The sequence below is a fragment of the Loxodonta africana genome, chromosome 3 (genome assembly GCF_030014295.1).
Source record: "Loxodonta africana isolate mLoxAfr1 chromosome 3, mLoxAfr1.hap2, whole genome shotgun sequence".
Classification (NCBI taxonomy): domain Eukaryota; kingdom Metazoa; phylum Chordata; class Mammalia; order Proboscidea; family Elephantidae; genus Loxodonta; species Loxodonta africana.
Window position 1 is genome coordinate 181,061,805 of NC_087344.1, and position 14,977 is coordinate 181,076,781.

At 42.6% G+C, this 14,977-nt stretch overlaps 1 protein-coding gene across 7 annotated transcripts in view; it reads left to right on the forward strand.

The window, feature by feature from the left end:
* Positions 1-11,804, forward strand: part of PIP5K1A (phosphatidylinositol-4-phosphate 5-kinase type 1 alpha) — a 53,318-nt gene extending 41,514 nt beyond the window's left edge. For 4 of the 7 annotated variants that reach the window (XM_064282567.1, XM_010589446.3, XM_064282568.1 and 1 more), the window contains 6 exons: positions 288-371; positions 1,216-1,264; positions 1,482-1,566; positions 2,631-2,771; positions 2,966-3,095; positions 11,040-11,804. In XM_064282567.1, the coding sequence (XP_064138637.1) occupies positions 288-371; positions 1,216-1,264; positions 1,482-1,566; positions 2,631-2,771; positions 2,966-3,095; positions 11,040-11,124 (574 nt within the window). In that variant the 3' untranslated portion in view covers positions 11,125-11,804. Of the gene's footprint in view, positions 1-287; positions 372-1,215; positions 1,265-1,481; positions 1,567-2,630; positions 2,772-2,965; positions 3,096-10,707; positions 10,757-11,039 lie in introns of all 7 variants that reach the window. The other 3 variants (XM_010589444.3, XM_023547329.2, XM_064282569.1) reach the window with 3 other exon arrangements.
* Positions 11,805-14,977: the final 3,173 nt, after the last annotated feature.

The following is a 14,977-nucleotide window of genomic DNA, read 5'->3' on the forward strand; positions in this document are numbered from 1 at the left end:
GGGAGAGCATTCTAAATATTACTGTACAGGGGTGACTTTAGATTCAGTCTGGTAGAGTTGGAGTGGAAGAGGCAGGTAGGTGAGATTTGGAAAGAAAGAGGCTATACCGCACACTCCAGGGTGGTTCTTGGGGCTGCGGGGAGGATCCTACTCTTGCCCAGTATATGGAAAATGGTAATAGCCATTTGTGCATCTCACTTCCATGTCCTGATTTGACTCAAGGTTAGAAGAAGCCTCTTCCTGCTAGCCAAAATGTTTCCTTACCATTTCCTTCTTGTTTTCCCCAGCATGGGTGGCATCCCTGCCCGGAATAGTAAAGGAGAAAGGTTGCTGCTCTATATTGGCATCATTGACATTCTGCAGTCTTACAGGTGAGGTGCATGTGGATCTCAGGTTGGGGGCAGGGAAGATGCAGATGGCCTTTCACATGTCTCCCTTAGACTGGTTTGTCTTCAAGTTATTCCCGAAGCAAGAACAATAAGTTGCTTACCTTGGGTTTCAAATGGTAGTTTATTTCCTTGTTTTCGCCTCTTTCTTGGGCTTCCTCACCCTACTACCTCCCTACTACCTTCTGTGGAAGGCTGAGTCAGTCCCTGGAAGCCCCAGGTTAGAATACACCATCTGTCTGACTCTTCTTCTGTGAAAAACCTGTGAGATGAGTCATGCTCCACATTAAGACATAGCTGGAAACACATTCCTCTTTTCCACAGAGGAAAAACAAGAGGGTCACTGTGTTCTGTAAAAAATATTAGCCTGTGGAACTAAGAGGCAGTGAAATGATGATGAGGGAGGAGCTGGAAACGTTAGAGCCCAGCTCTGCCCCCGTAAGGTTTCAGGTCCTAATGAGGACAGGGCAGTACTTGTTGATTTCCTGATCTAGAGTATTATCATCCAGTCTAACTCCTCTCTCCAAACTTGCCTGTCCATCCCTCTAGCTTTCCCTTGATAATAAATATTCTTGTCCCTGACTTGCCAGGGGTGTGTTGACTGCCCCTTACCAATGGGATGTTAATTGGCTTACCTAGAAACAGCATTGGTCTCCATGCTGAATAAACACTATCATGCTTGTTCTTTGGAAAGCCGGCATACTTTCTCAGGCTCTGATTTTTCAAGTTTTCCTTTCATCATAACGCCTTTAGTCCCCTAAAATAGAAAAACACTAAGATTATTCATTCAAAAACTGTGTGAGTGCTTAATAGAACTTTTTCTTGGCAGGTTTATTAAAAAGTTAGAGCACTCTTGGAAAGCTCTGGTACATGATGGGGTAAGTAGCAGTCAGCCGGAGGCTCTCCTCTCCAGTTCTGCCTCCCTCACTTCTGATTTGCCCCTCAGTTTCTTCCATTTCTTCCTTTTCTCATTTCATTTGTGGGTTCTACGCTTCTGCTAGGGTTTTAGCCTAGGGGAAAGTGGCCCATGGACTAGAAGCCCCTTTGCTGGGCTTCCTCCTCTTTAACTCTGCAGCCATCCCTTCTGTTCTGCAGGACACTGTATCAGTGCATCGCCCAGGCTTCTATGCTGAACGGTTCCAGCGCTTCATGTGCAACACTGTGTTCAAGAAGATCCCCTGTAAGTGGCTTCTACCAGATAACCCCCCAATGGCTTCCTTACCCCGGGAGATGGGAGGCAAAACACCTCTGTCAGAGAGCTGCCAAGGCCAAAGGCCTCCCCTCCTCCACCCACATCCTGTGAGAGCTGCTACCTGTCCTTTTGTCTGCCACTCTGTCTGTCCCAGTCGTTTCCAAGTTGCTGCTTTCCCCCTGGCTCTCACTACATGTGTCATTGAGTGAGGGGCATTTCTGGGGAACTGATGAGATGGCAAAAAATGTATAGTTGTGGCTGTAGGATCCATGCCACAGGCTGAGGTAGGCAGAACCAGGCTTTTATGGACAGAGATGAGCAAGGATGTTACCAGTGTTCTATTGTCCATCCATATCCCCAGTGCCAAGGAGCTCTCAGACTAGGATCTAGTGATTGGAGAAGCATTTACTGATTTCTGCTTAACAGGTGTTCTTAGTCTCTTCTCTCAACTTTCTAAGTTGGGAAGTGCCAGTGTTCTTCTGTCTTAAGCTTCCACGCTGCTGGCACTGGCACAGTCCAGCTCCTCCCTCCCATCTCCTCATTGTAGGCATCACTTGTCCCTCAGTAAGGCAAGAAGGAGCTAGGCATACCAGACAGACTTAAGAAACATAAAAAGATTCTTTTAAAGTCTTTCAAGGTGATATATAAAATGTGAATTATCATAGTGCTGTGTACATAAGTACTAAGAGGATGTAGAATGCAAGGGTTAATCTTTGTCAGGTCTTACCGGAGGATACTGTTAAAGAAGGGAATTATGAAATAGAGGACATTTTGTCAAGTTAATGTAAATCCATCAAGGTTACAGGTGTGAGTGGGGTGATGTTGTGTATGTGGCACCTTTCCTTTAGGTTCCTTGCTGCTTTCCAGAGTGAAGTGAACTGAGACCCTCTCCCCTGGAGAGGGTTCATAAAGCCCATCTTTGTTGCCGTTAACCCTTCTTCCCACTTTGCAGAACAACAACTTTGGGTGTGTGTTGGGAATACTGGCAGTTTGTGTCTTGGTGATGGCTTCTGAGGTGGGTGCTAAGTAGGCTCTCTGTTTCCGTTTTGAAGTGAAGCCCTCTCCTTCCAAAAAGTTTCGGTCTGGCGCATCTTTCTCTCGGCGAGCAGGCTCCAGCAGCAACTCCAACTGCCAGCCGACAGTCTCTGGGGAGCACAAGGCACAAGTGACAACAAAGGCGGAAGTGGAGCCAGGTTAGCGCCAGGGCTGGGGTCCCCATGTAGTTGGCACCCCCTCCCTTCCTTTTGAGCCCTTATTTTAATCGGCGAGGACCTCTGCTCCCCATTCCTGTCCTGGAAAAGCCAAGCTGCTACGTATTTTTCCCTGTATTATCCCTAGCCTATTTCCTTTTCTATTTATTGCTTTTCTTCCTTTCTTTCCTTTTCAGGTGTCCACCTTGGTCGCCCTGATGTTTTACCTCAGACTCCACCTCTGGAGGAAACCAGTGAGGACTCCCTTATTTCTGATCCCAACGTCACACCTGTAGTTGGAGAGGGTTTGCAAATGCTAACTACAAGGTTAGTTCCTTGGTCCCTTTCTCCATATCGTCTTCTCTTCTATCTCTTCAGGTCCCTGGGTGCATATTCTCCAGGAAGACACCGCCATAATTCTGTTTTTTCCAGGGATCATTGTCTGTCTTTTGCTCTTCACTAGATCTGTACAGTTTGACCTTCTTAAGAACTCATTTTTATAACTATTTAGAAAAGTGTGTCAATATCTCTACATCTTTAGGGGGTGGAGGGAAGCCTTTGTATACAGATTTTTTTGATATTCCATCAAAATAGCCCAACTAAACCCTTCATCTTCTGGTGAGTTGAATGAGAATTCTCAGCCTGGGTTTTAAGTATGGAACTATTCCTCAGCAGTAAAGACAATGAATAATCAGTATTTCAAAAGGTTCCATTGTGTAAAGATTGTGACTTTTGTTACGTGGTATGTGAGCTACCTAGTGCATCAAATAAATTACCCCAAAATTTAATGGCTTAAAATAACAACCATGTATCATAATTTCTGTCGGTCAGGAATCTAGGCACAGCTTAGCTGGGTCCTCTGTCTCAAGATCTCTCATGAAGTTTAAGTCAAGCTGTTGACCAGGGCTGTCGGGTCTTACCTGAACTCAACTGGGGCAGGATTTGCTTCTAAGCTCACTAATATGGTTATTGGCAGAATTTAATTCCTTGTGGGTTATTGGGTTGAGGGCCTTAGTTCATTACTGGCCATTGCTGGAGGCCCTCCATAGTTCTTTGCTAAATGGGGCTCTCCAGAGGGCAGCTGAGAACATAGCAGCTAGCTTCCCTCTGAGTGAGTGAGTGGGAGAACATGCACCTAAGCAGAAGCCACAGTCTTTTTATAACCTAATCTCAATTGACATCTCATTTCCTGTGCTGCATTGTCTTAACAAATTCTAGCCACTCTTAAGAGGAAGAGATTGTATAATAGTGTGAATACCAGGAGGCAGGGAGCCTTCACAGTCTGCCCTCTGGCTCCCAGTAATTCACATCCCTCCCATGTACAAAACACAGTCCCTCCTAAGGCCTCCAGAAGTCTCATCCCATTGTAGCATCAGATCAGAGCCTTGAATTTTGTCATCTAAATAGAGCCCGAGTATGGATAAAGCTCCCCAGCTGTAGTTCTTTAGCACTGCTCCTCTTGTAGTACTTCTCCATCTGTGGACCTGTAAAATTAAAAGACAAGTTATCTGCTCTACAAATACCCAGCATACAATGGTGGACTAAGTGTAAGGTAACCACTAAACACATTTCTGTTGAAAATGGGAAACATAAAGGAGTCACTGATCCATAGCTATTCTGAAATACAGGAAATGTTAGAAGTTCATTCATAAATCTCAAAGCATGGGAATATTTCTCCATGGTTCCTGACTCTACCCTCTGGGCTCTTGGTTTTGCCTTCTGGGTCTTCTTTTTTTTCATGAAAGGTAGAATGTGTTTGTAGCCGAATAGTTTTCTTGTCTTCTGCCAGTAGAATTTTGGGGGTCCAGTTTTGCACGACTCAGAATGAGAAGGAATAGCTTCAAATATCCATTAATAATCGGAACATGGAATTATGAAGTATGAATCTAGGAAAATTGAAAATCGTTAAAAATGAAATGGGACACATAAACATCAATATCCTAGGCATTAGTGAGCTGAAATGGACTGGTACTGACCATTTTGAATGGGACAATCATAATGGTCTACTATGCCGGGAATGACAGTTTGAAGAGGAATGGCGTTGCATTCATCCCCAAAAAGAATATTTCAAGATCTATCCTGAAGTACAGTGCTGTCAGTAAGAGGATAATATCCATATGCCTACAAGGAAGACCAGTTAATGATTGTTATTCAAATTTATGCACCAACCACTGAGGCCAAAGATGAAGCAACTGAAGATTTTTACCAGTTTCTGCAGTCTGAAATTGATGGAACATGCAGTCAGGATGCATTGATAATTACTGGCGATAGGAATGCGAATGCTGGAAACAAAGAAGAATCAGTAGTTGGAAAATATGGCTGTCGTGGACTGAATTATGTCCCCCCAAATATGTATTTATCAGTTTGGCTGGGCCATGATTCCCCGTATTGTGTGGTCCTCTGTTTTGTGATTGTAATTTTATGTTAGAGAGGATTAGGGTGGAATTGTAGTTTTATGTTAAAAAGGATTAGGGTAGGATTGTAACACCCTTAGCAGGTCACATCCCTGATCTAATGTAAAGGGAGTTTCCCTGGCGTGTGGCCTGCATCACCTTTTCTCTCTCAAGAGATAAAAGGAAAGGGAAGCTTGCAGAGAGTGGTAACCTCCTACCACCAAGCAAGCAGCACAGGGAGCAGAGCGCATCCTTTGGACCTGAGGTTCCTGCGCTGAGATGCTCCCAAACCAAGGGAAGACTGATGACAAGGACCTTCCTCCAGAGCTGACAGAGAGAGAAAGCCTTCCCCTGGAGCTGACACCCTGAATTTGGACTTGTAGCCTACGAGACAGTGAGAGAATAAATTTCTTTTTGTTAAAGCCATCCACTTGTGGTATTTCTGTTACAGCAGCACTAGATGACCAAGATAATGGCCTTGGTGATAGAAACAATGTAAGAGATCACATGATAGAATTTTGCAAGACCAATGACTTCTTCATTGCAAGTACCTTTTTCACCAACATAAATGGTGACGACTTGACAGCACTGGGTTATACACATGAACCTTGCCAGATGGGATACACAGGAATCAAATCCACTACACCCTGTGGAAAGAGACGATGGAAAAGCTCAATATTATCAGTCAGAACAAGGTCAGGGACCAATTGTGGAACAGACTATCAGTTGGTCATAAGTACGTACAAGTTGAAAATGAAGAAAATTAGAACAAGTCCACGAGAGCCATAGTATGACCTTCAGTATATCCCACCTGAATTTAGAGACCATCTTAAGAGTAGATTTGATGCGTTGAACACTAATGACTGAAGACCAGACGAGTTGTGGAATGACATCAAGGGCATCGCGCGTGAAGAAAGCAAGAGGTCTTTAAAAAGAGGGGGAAAAAAAAGACCAAAATGGATGTCAGAAGAGACTCTGAAACTTGCTCTTAAACGTAGAGTAGCTAAAACAAAAGCAAGAAATGATGAAGTCAAAGAACTGTACAGAAGATTTCAGAGGATGGATCAAGAAGACATAGTGAAGTAATATACTGACATGTGCAAAGAGCTGGAGATAGAAAACCAAAAGGGGAGAACATGCTCACCATTTCTCAAGCTGAAGGGACTGAAGAAAAACTTCAAGCCTCGAGTTAGTGAAGGATTCTATGGGGAAAATATTAAACGATGCAGGAAGCATCAAAAGAAGATGAAAGTCATTATACCAAAAAGAACTGGTCAGTGTTCAGCCATTTCAAGAGGTATATGATCAGGAACCAGTGGTACTGAAGGAAGAAGTCCAAGCTGCACTGAAGGCATTGGCGAAAAACAAGACTCCAGGAATTGACGGAATATCCACTGAGATGTTTCAACAAGTGGATGGAGCTCTGGAAGTGCTCACTTGTCTATGCCAAGAAATTTGGAAGACAGCTACCTGGCCAACTGACTGGAAGAGATCCATATTTATGCCTATTCCCAAGAAAGGTGATCCAACTGAATGTGGAAATTATCAAACAATATCATTAATATCACACGCAAGTAAAATTTTGCTGAAGATCATTCAAAAGCGGCTGCCAGAAATTCAGGCCAGATTTAGAAGAGGATGCAGAACCAGGGGTGTCATTGCTAATGTCAGATGGATCCTGGTTGATAGCAGAGAATACCAGAAAGATGTTTACCTGTGTTTTATTGACTACAAAGGCATTCGACTGTGCGGGCCAAATTATGGATAACATTGTGAAGAATGGGAATTCCAGAACACTTAATTGTGCCCATTAGGAACCTGTATATAGATCAAGAGGCAGTTGTTCGTACAGAACAAGGGGATACTGTGTTGGTTTAAAGTCAGGAAAGGTGTGCGTCAGGGTTGTATTCTTTCACCATACCTATTCAGTCTGTATGCTGAGCAAATAATCCAAGAAGCTGGACTATATGGAGAAGAGCGGGGCATCAGGATTGGAGGAAGACTCATTAACAACCTGTGTTATGCAGATGACACAACCTTGCTTGCTGAAAGTGAAGAAGACTTGAAGCACTCACGGATAAAGATCAAAGACCACAGCCTTCAGTATGGATTGCACCTCAACATAAAGAAAACAAAAATCCTCATAACTGGACCAATAAGCAACATCATGATAAATGGAGAAAAGATTGAAGTTGTCAAGGATTTCATTTTACTTGGCTCCACAATAAACACCCACGAAAGCAGCAGTCAAGAAATCAAAAGACACATTGCACTGGCGAAATCTGCTGCAAAGGACCTCTTTAAAGTGTTGAAAAGCAAAGATGTCACCTTGAAGACTAAGATGCACCTGACCCAAGCCATAGTATTTTCAGTTGCATCATATGCATGTGAAAGCTGGACAGTAAATAAGTTAAGACAGAAGAATTGATGCCTTTGAATTGTGGTGTTGGCAAAAGAACAAACTGCCAAAAGAACAAACAAATCTATCTTGGAAGAAGTACAATCAGAATGCTCCTTAGAAGCAAAGGTGGTGAGACTGTGTCTTACATACTTTGGATGTGTTGTCAGAAGAGATCAGTCCTTGGAGAAGGACATCATGCTTAGTAAAGTACAGGGTCAGTGAAAAAGAGGAAGACCCTCAAGGAGATAGATTGACACGGTGGCTGCAGCAATGGGCTCAAGCATAACAACGATTTTGGGCATGGTGCAGCCTGGGCAGTGTTCCGTTTTATTGTATATAGGGTCGCTATGTGTGTGTCAGAATCAACTCGATGACACCTAACAAGTTTTGCACTGTTCCTATTTCCAGGCACCTGGGTGGGACAAGTATTTTGTGATTAGCTGCTAACCTATAGATTGGCGATTCTAACCCACCCAGCGTCACCTCAGAAGAAGGGTTGGCGAACTGCTTCTATAAGCATTACAACCTAGGAAACCCTATGGAGCAGATCTACTCTGTAACACATGGGGGTTGCTATGAGTCAGAATTGACTGGACAGCAATAGGTATTTTTTTTTTTTTTCTCATCTGTTTTCAGTCCAAGCTGGCAATGTTTCTGCTTTTACAATTCTTTCAAAAAATTTGTGGGCCTCCTGTGAATCTTATTGGGGATCAATCCATTAGATGAAAGCCACACCCACAGATCTCTTCTTGATAAACCCTAAGCTTCTTAAAGGCCCTATTGTTCATTTGAGAGGATCTGTAGGATCCTTTATCTCTTTGAATGGCCTTTAGTATGACTGAGTAGTACTCTGAGGCACCACGTTTGATCTTTTCGAGGTCATAATAAAATATTTTATAGTAAACTGTTAGCTTCATCTTTAGACCATATTCTCCTGGCACTGCCCTGGATTTCATCTTTGTTAGAAAGCCACTTAGCTTTAGAATTGTTTGCCATCTGGAGATACTGAGAATTTTCAAAACTGTCAAGTTCAGGCTTCTTTTTATTAACAGTCCTTCCTTCCATTTGTTTCTCTCCTCTCACATTTTACCATAAGCAGCAAGAAGAAATCAGGTGACACTTTGAGCTCTTTGCTTGGAAATCTCTTTAGCTAGTTCATTAGGCATATATTCTACTTCCCTCATACCTGCAGATAGCATTGTCGTAAAACTTTGTGACACTGTAAGGATCCGTTTTCCTCTAATTTTCAATGAGATTTTTCTCACTTCAAGCCCTCACCAGCAACCCACTTAAAGAGCAAAATTCTATAGCGTGTTCAGAACACTTTAAGCTTTCACTTAAACTCCCCTCTAAGCCCACTTCAGAAGAAACCCGCACATAATAAATTTTTTGTTACTATAGCACCTCACTTCCAGTTACTAAAATCTGTCTTGTATATTGTTGCGTAACAAATTAGTCATGCGTTGCTTAATGTCCACAATATGTTCTATGAAACAGGACGTTAAGTGATTTGGACATTGTGCCAACACCATGTTACGGATGAAGGTCCTTTCAGGCATTCACTTCCAGAGTAAGGAGTTTTCGTCCCTATTAAAAATTTGCTGTGCCAAATAACCTTCGTCTACAATTAGTTTCTTTAAGATTTCAACAGAGTCTTCTACCCCCTTCACATCAGTACTCTCAGACTCACTGCTCACTTCCACATTATGCAGTGAAAAACGTGAAAAACGTCATTCGAAGCGCCTGAACCACCCAGCACTAAACTCAATGTCTTAGTCTGGTCCTGCTTTTTCTTTAAGCATCTCGAACAAATTTCGTGCCTTAGCAGTGATCCTCAGTGTTCTGAGGATTCGATTTTGTGTTTGGTCCTAAATCCACGTCATCAGCAGTTTCTCCATATCCGATATAGGTTCCTCTCGCATTTTGTTAGCATTGTAGCTTTCAGTGGAGCCAATCCTTTAACAGCTTGGAGAATTTTTCTTTGTGTTTAAGAATTGTTGTGATTTTTGAGTGCGACATACCTAAATCCACAAAGTCCCGTTCTCTGATCAGAATTTTTGAACTCTTTTATAACCTTATGGGACCACGGACATATATGCCTTCAGATGTTACCAGAAGAGACATTATGCAGCACATTACTGTATCCAAAGTTATAGCAGTTGAACACAACAAACATTTATTATTTTATAGTTTCTGTGTGTCAGGAATCTAGGTGTGGCTTAGCAGGGTCTCTTTAGTTCAGGGTCTCTCAAGAGGTTACAGTGAAGCTGTTGCCCAGGGCAGTGGTCTCATCTGAAGGCTCCCCTGGGGCAGAATCGCTTCAGAGGTCACTTACGTAGTCATTGGCAGGATTCCGTTCCTTGTAGGCTGCTGGCCCATGGTACTTGCTCAGTTCTTTGTCATGTGGCCCTTCCCATAGGACAGTTTACAGCATGGCAGCTAGCTTCCCTCAGTGAGCAAGCAAGAGAATGAGAGAGCATGAGCCCAAGTAGAAGCTACAGTCTTTTTGTTACCTAATCTCAGAATTGCCATTCTATCACCTGTACTGCCCTCCATTTATTAGAAGTGAGTCACTAAATTCAGCCCTCCCTGAAGAGAAGAGAATTACACAAGAACATGAATGTCAGGAAGGAGCCCTGTTGGCACACAGTGGTTAAGCGCTTGGCTGCTCACCAAAAGGTCTGCGGTTTGAACCCACCAGCCGCTCCTTGGGAGAAAGATGTGGCAGTCTGCTTCCCAAAAGATTACAGCCTTGGAAACCCTGTGGGGCAGTTCTACTCTGTCCTTTAGGGTTGCTGTGAGTGAATCGACCTGATGGCAGTGGGTTTGGTTTGGTTTTGGTATGAATGTCAGGAGGCAGGAATTATTATTGGTGGTCACCTTAGAAGCTCCCTACCAGACCTGCAGTTTGAAGACAGAAGGAGACTATTAGGAAATATATTACTCAAGAAACAAGCTAGTTAATTAAAACAATGTGCATCTAAATCTAGTAGTTTCTTAACCTCTTCTTTCTAAATCCCAGATTGATTCTGAGGTGAAATATGGAGGAATAGTTTCAGATTTGACTTGAGAGGAGAGTCCTCTTTCTTTTTTGTATTCTAATTCTTCTCTCTGCCTCCGTTTCCACCCCCCACCCTCCTGTTAGTTCATCCTTCCTGGAAAAGCTTGAAATTACAGAGTCAGAGTTCTCCCATGTGAGTATCTGGGATGTGGGGAAGGTGAATGCTTTGAAGGGTGCAAAGAGGATCACTGGTGGAATGGAGCAGGGGATTAACTGGCAAGGTTAGAGGGACTGGGTGCCCCCTAAGTTGCCTATTTTTATTTTGTATTTTTTGTACCTTTGTACTTGGAAGCTGAGGCTGAAGTAGAAGAAAACTTTTTAATTCTGTCAGCTATTCTGAAATTATCTTGAATTCCACTCCTTCCTCCCTATCTCATACCCGCACATCCTTAACATTACACCTTTTCTCTTTTCAGTGAGCATAAAACCTCAGAAGACCTAGAACAAGATTCTACCATCTCTGTGATTCCAAGGTGTCAGCCTTTGCCCCAGCAATGCTGAGTTAACTTCTTCTCGGTCATCAAAAAAGGAGTGTAATGGAGGCTAAGGGAGCTCTCTGTCTCCTTCCTGAAGAACTTCCTCTCCTTCCCCTTCCTCATAAATGGGCATTAGTGCCTTGGACAGTTGAGGACGGCCGCTTCCCCTCCACACCAGAGTTGGTTGGAACAAATTTCCAACCCGCTAACCTTGGCTTCTACAATTGAATTTTTTCAAACTCCCCTTCTTCGGACTGGAAGTGGAGTTGCTGGACGTGGTGGTTTTCTTCCCCATCATCTACCTTTCACCAGGAGCTGGACTCTGAATTTCCTCAGGACAGACTGGCTGGCACATTATCCCTACCTTAGTTCTTTCTCTCTGATCCCTTCAAGAAGACAACCGTTATAAAGGTTTTTGGTAGTGTAAGGGTATTTAACCACCTCCAAACCTTTATTTCTAATTTTTTTTTCTTTAAAAAAAAGAAAAGAAAACAGTGCACAACACACAGCTTCAAGCCAGACAGTTTCAGATCAGAACTTTGAAAGTGTCAGAGAGATGCCTATTCATAGGCTTCCCTCAGAAGAGCCCTGGTGTTTGTGAAGCAGAAGTTTGGTGTTCGCTCTGCCAGGAGCAGCTCCTCCTTAACGCCTCTCTTGATGAATTTCTTAAGGCTGAAGGAATGGAGAGAGTGGGACATGGGGTAATCCTTACCCTTTTTGCTAAAACAATGGGCAATGAAATAGAGCCCTTCCTAGGCAGGACCCTCCTCACTGCCAGGCCATCCTGGTTATTACTGTTTTGCCATTTTAAATGTATTCTGCTTGTTTTTCTAAATATATAAAGACTTATCAAATGAATTTTAGAGCCTTCTCCGAAGGAGATTTCCTCTTTGCTCTTCCCTTTTTTTTCAACAGTGTTCTGCTGTTTGTGAAGCTGAGGGGGAGAAGGGGACACCTGTATCTATATAACAGGAAGTCCATATTTTATGAAGCTAAAGAGTATTTTCTTAAACTCATGATGAGCCAGCAGATTCTTGCCTTGGTGAGGTCATTGCTGTGCCACATGCCCTGTCCCCTCTCTTCATGCAGGAAAGGTTAAAATGGGTCGTGTAAGCCTTCTCCAAAGTTGCCATTCTTCATCAAGTGGATCCTCCCACTCTTGCCAGGGGGAGGAGGGGGCCTGGCGTCTCAGGCAGATTATTGAACTCCCATATTATCACCTCTCCATCCCACCCTACCTTGATAGTAGGTTAGTCCATACCCCCAAGTAACTGTCTATATTAGACACCTCCAGCCAGTTTCTGGCTGCCTGTCTTTGCTGCCATGTTCTTTTTTACAAGAAGGAAAGAAACAGTTCTTGCTATTTTTTTTTTTTTTTCCGTAATTTACTATTTATGATGTATTTAAGTGTTTTATGCAGGACAAAGTTCTGTAGGGGGCGGGAGGGAATATTTGAGGGTGGGCTGGGTCTTAGGGAAGGGAAAGGGGAATCAAAGTTTTTATGAAGTGTCACTGTTTGCCTCTACTTTGTATTGTTCAGAAATGGCAAATGCACTATAAAAGTGATAAATATCTGGTTTTAATGTATTAAACTTTTATCAATTATTTAACTCTCTGGTTTCTTCCTGGTTTTTTGTCATGTACTGTCTGCCCCACCCTCCAGGCTCAGTTTCGTTCATGTTACCCTGAACCAAAGGTGTATCCTGTCCAGTTGCCCTCTCTCCAGCTTTGGTCTAACTCAAGCCCAGAGAAATGGCTTAGAGTTCACTACCTTCCAGCACCCACCCCCATCATTTTAACAACTTGAAAATTTCTGAGTGAACATGAGCAAATTCCTGTAGGTCTCCTGTCCAGGGTTGCAGTGCACTGAAACTGAGGGATTTGGGGATCCAAAACTCAAAATTAGGAGGAAAGGAGGACTGTGAGAAAAGCCAACTTGAAGTCACTAGCCCTTAGGGTTCCCTTTTCCTCCCCCTGATCTAGCCCTAGAGTGTCACTCTTAGAAAAGTATAGAGACTGCTTCTCTTTAACTTTGTGTTTTCCGCTTCTGTAAGGTCAAGCTTAGGCTGTTTTACTGTGATGGGAAACTAGACAAAAAGATGGGCTTGTTCCAAGGCATGTATGCACGGGCGGGAGGGGCAGCACTGGAGAGAAGCAAATTTAGCTAAACATTGCCTCTCCACACCACTATCCCCTGTCTCTGTTAAGACTGTTCTATAAATATTTGTGCAGCAGCAATGAATATTGTACTGCGCAATTGAAGGTCAAAAGAAGTAATTGTCCTTCAAGACAGTATTTGGGAAACACAAAAGCATGTTAAGGATTTAAGTTTTCTAAAAGAGTGATACAGAATATAAAAAGGTGGAAGAAAATAGAAATTACAGGTTACTGTGGGCTGGAAGTTTTGGGGAAAGATTTACTTAAGTAGTACAAAGGCCTACAGGCCTTCTAGAGGTCTATTTTAGAGAACAAGAAAGAGACCCTGATGAAAGCAATTGTGGAGGGAAACCTGAGTGAGAATATTGGAACAGACAAAGGTAGAGGCAACACTGGAAACCCTGAGTGCTAGGCTGAGGAGTTTTGACTTTAAACTGTAGGCAATGGGAAACCGTGAAACGTTTTTGCCCCTAAACAGGACATAATCAAAACAAAAATTCAGAAACCAATCTGTTAACAAAGTTCTATCAGAGTGGATATAAAAAGGACCAGTTAGCTGTGTATGGCTAAGGAGAAAATATTTTCCCTAGTAGGAATTTAAACATGTTTTAGGCTGAAATGGTATCTCAGCTCCTCTGACCCTCAACTCTTCTCAGTTGTACTAAAGCAACTGCTGAGAGGGCAGTGTAGATAACCTCTTGTGCTCAGAGGGCCCCTCTAGCGGTAAGCAGCAGCTGCTAGTCTAGAGCTCTTCACCGCAATCTATTTGGATACAAGTAGGCCCTCCCTATTGGTGTAAAAGTCAGGGAAATGAAATGAAATGAAAATCATAGGATAATAAAGCTAGAATTCCTCATCTGGTCTAATGTTTAAAACATGTCAGTTTCAGCTATTTCTGGAAGTCATCAGAGTTGGAGTCTCATTTTTTTCAACAAATTTTTTTTGTAACAACCATAACACCGTTATCACAGCAAAAAATTATTTTTTAATACCAAACAACTAGTCAGTGTTCAAAGTCATCCAGTTGTCTCAAATGCATTTTTACAAATAAATATTTGATCCTATTCTCAGATTCCAAGTTCTCACCTCAACTACGCAACAAAAACATTTGTCGAAGTCTTGTTTTCCATGTTGCTAAATATATCAGTCATCTTATTTGACATGTCAGCAGCATTTGACTGTTTATTACTCCTTCCTTCTTGACACTTGGTTTTTTTCACTTAGCCTCTGGGATACTACTTTGTCCGCATCCTTACCAGTGAGCTGCTGTATCTCCATCCTTTTTTGTCTCTAACCTCTAAAGGTGGAAATGTCCCAGGGCTCAATTATAGGATCCCTCCTCTCTTAGTCTATACTCACTCCCCAGGTAATCTTAAAAAGTCTTTACAATGGTCTAAAGGCCCCATATAATCTGTCCAAATTCCCTGTTTATGATTTAAATACCATCTAAATATTAGCTAAACACTATCAAATATTTACCTTTTCTGAACTACAAACTCATATATCCAACCACTTAAATGACATCTCCATTTAGATACCAAGATGTTAGTTAAAACCTAACATGTCCAAAGCTGAGTTTCTGATTCCTGCCCCTCCTAACCCATTTTAGGAAACTAACTCCATTCTTCTAGGTGCTTAAGCCAAAAACAATGGCGTCTTCATTGACAGTCTCTCCCTTACATTCCCCATCAAATCCATCAGTAAATTCTGTCAGCTTTGTA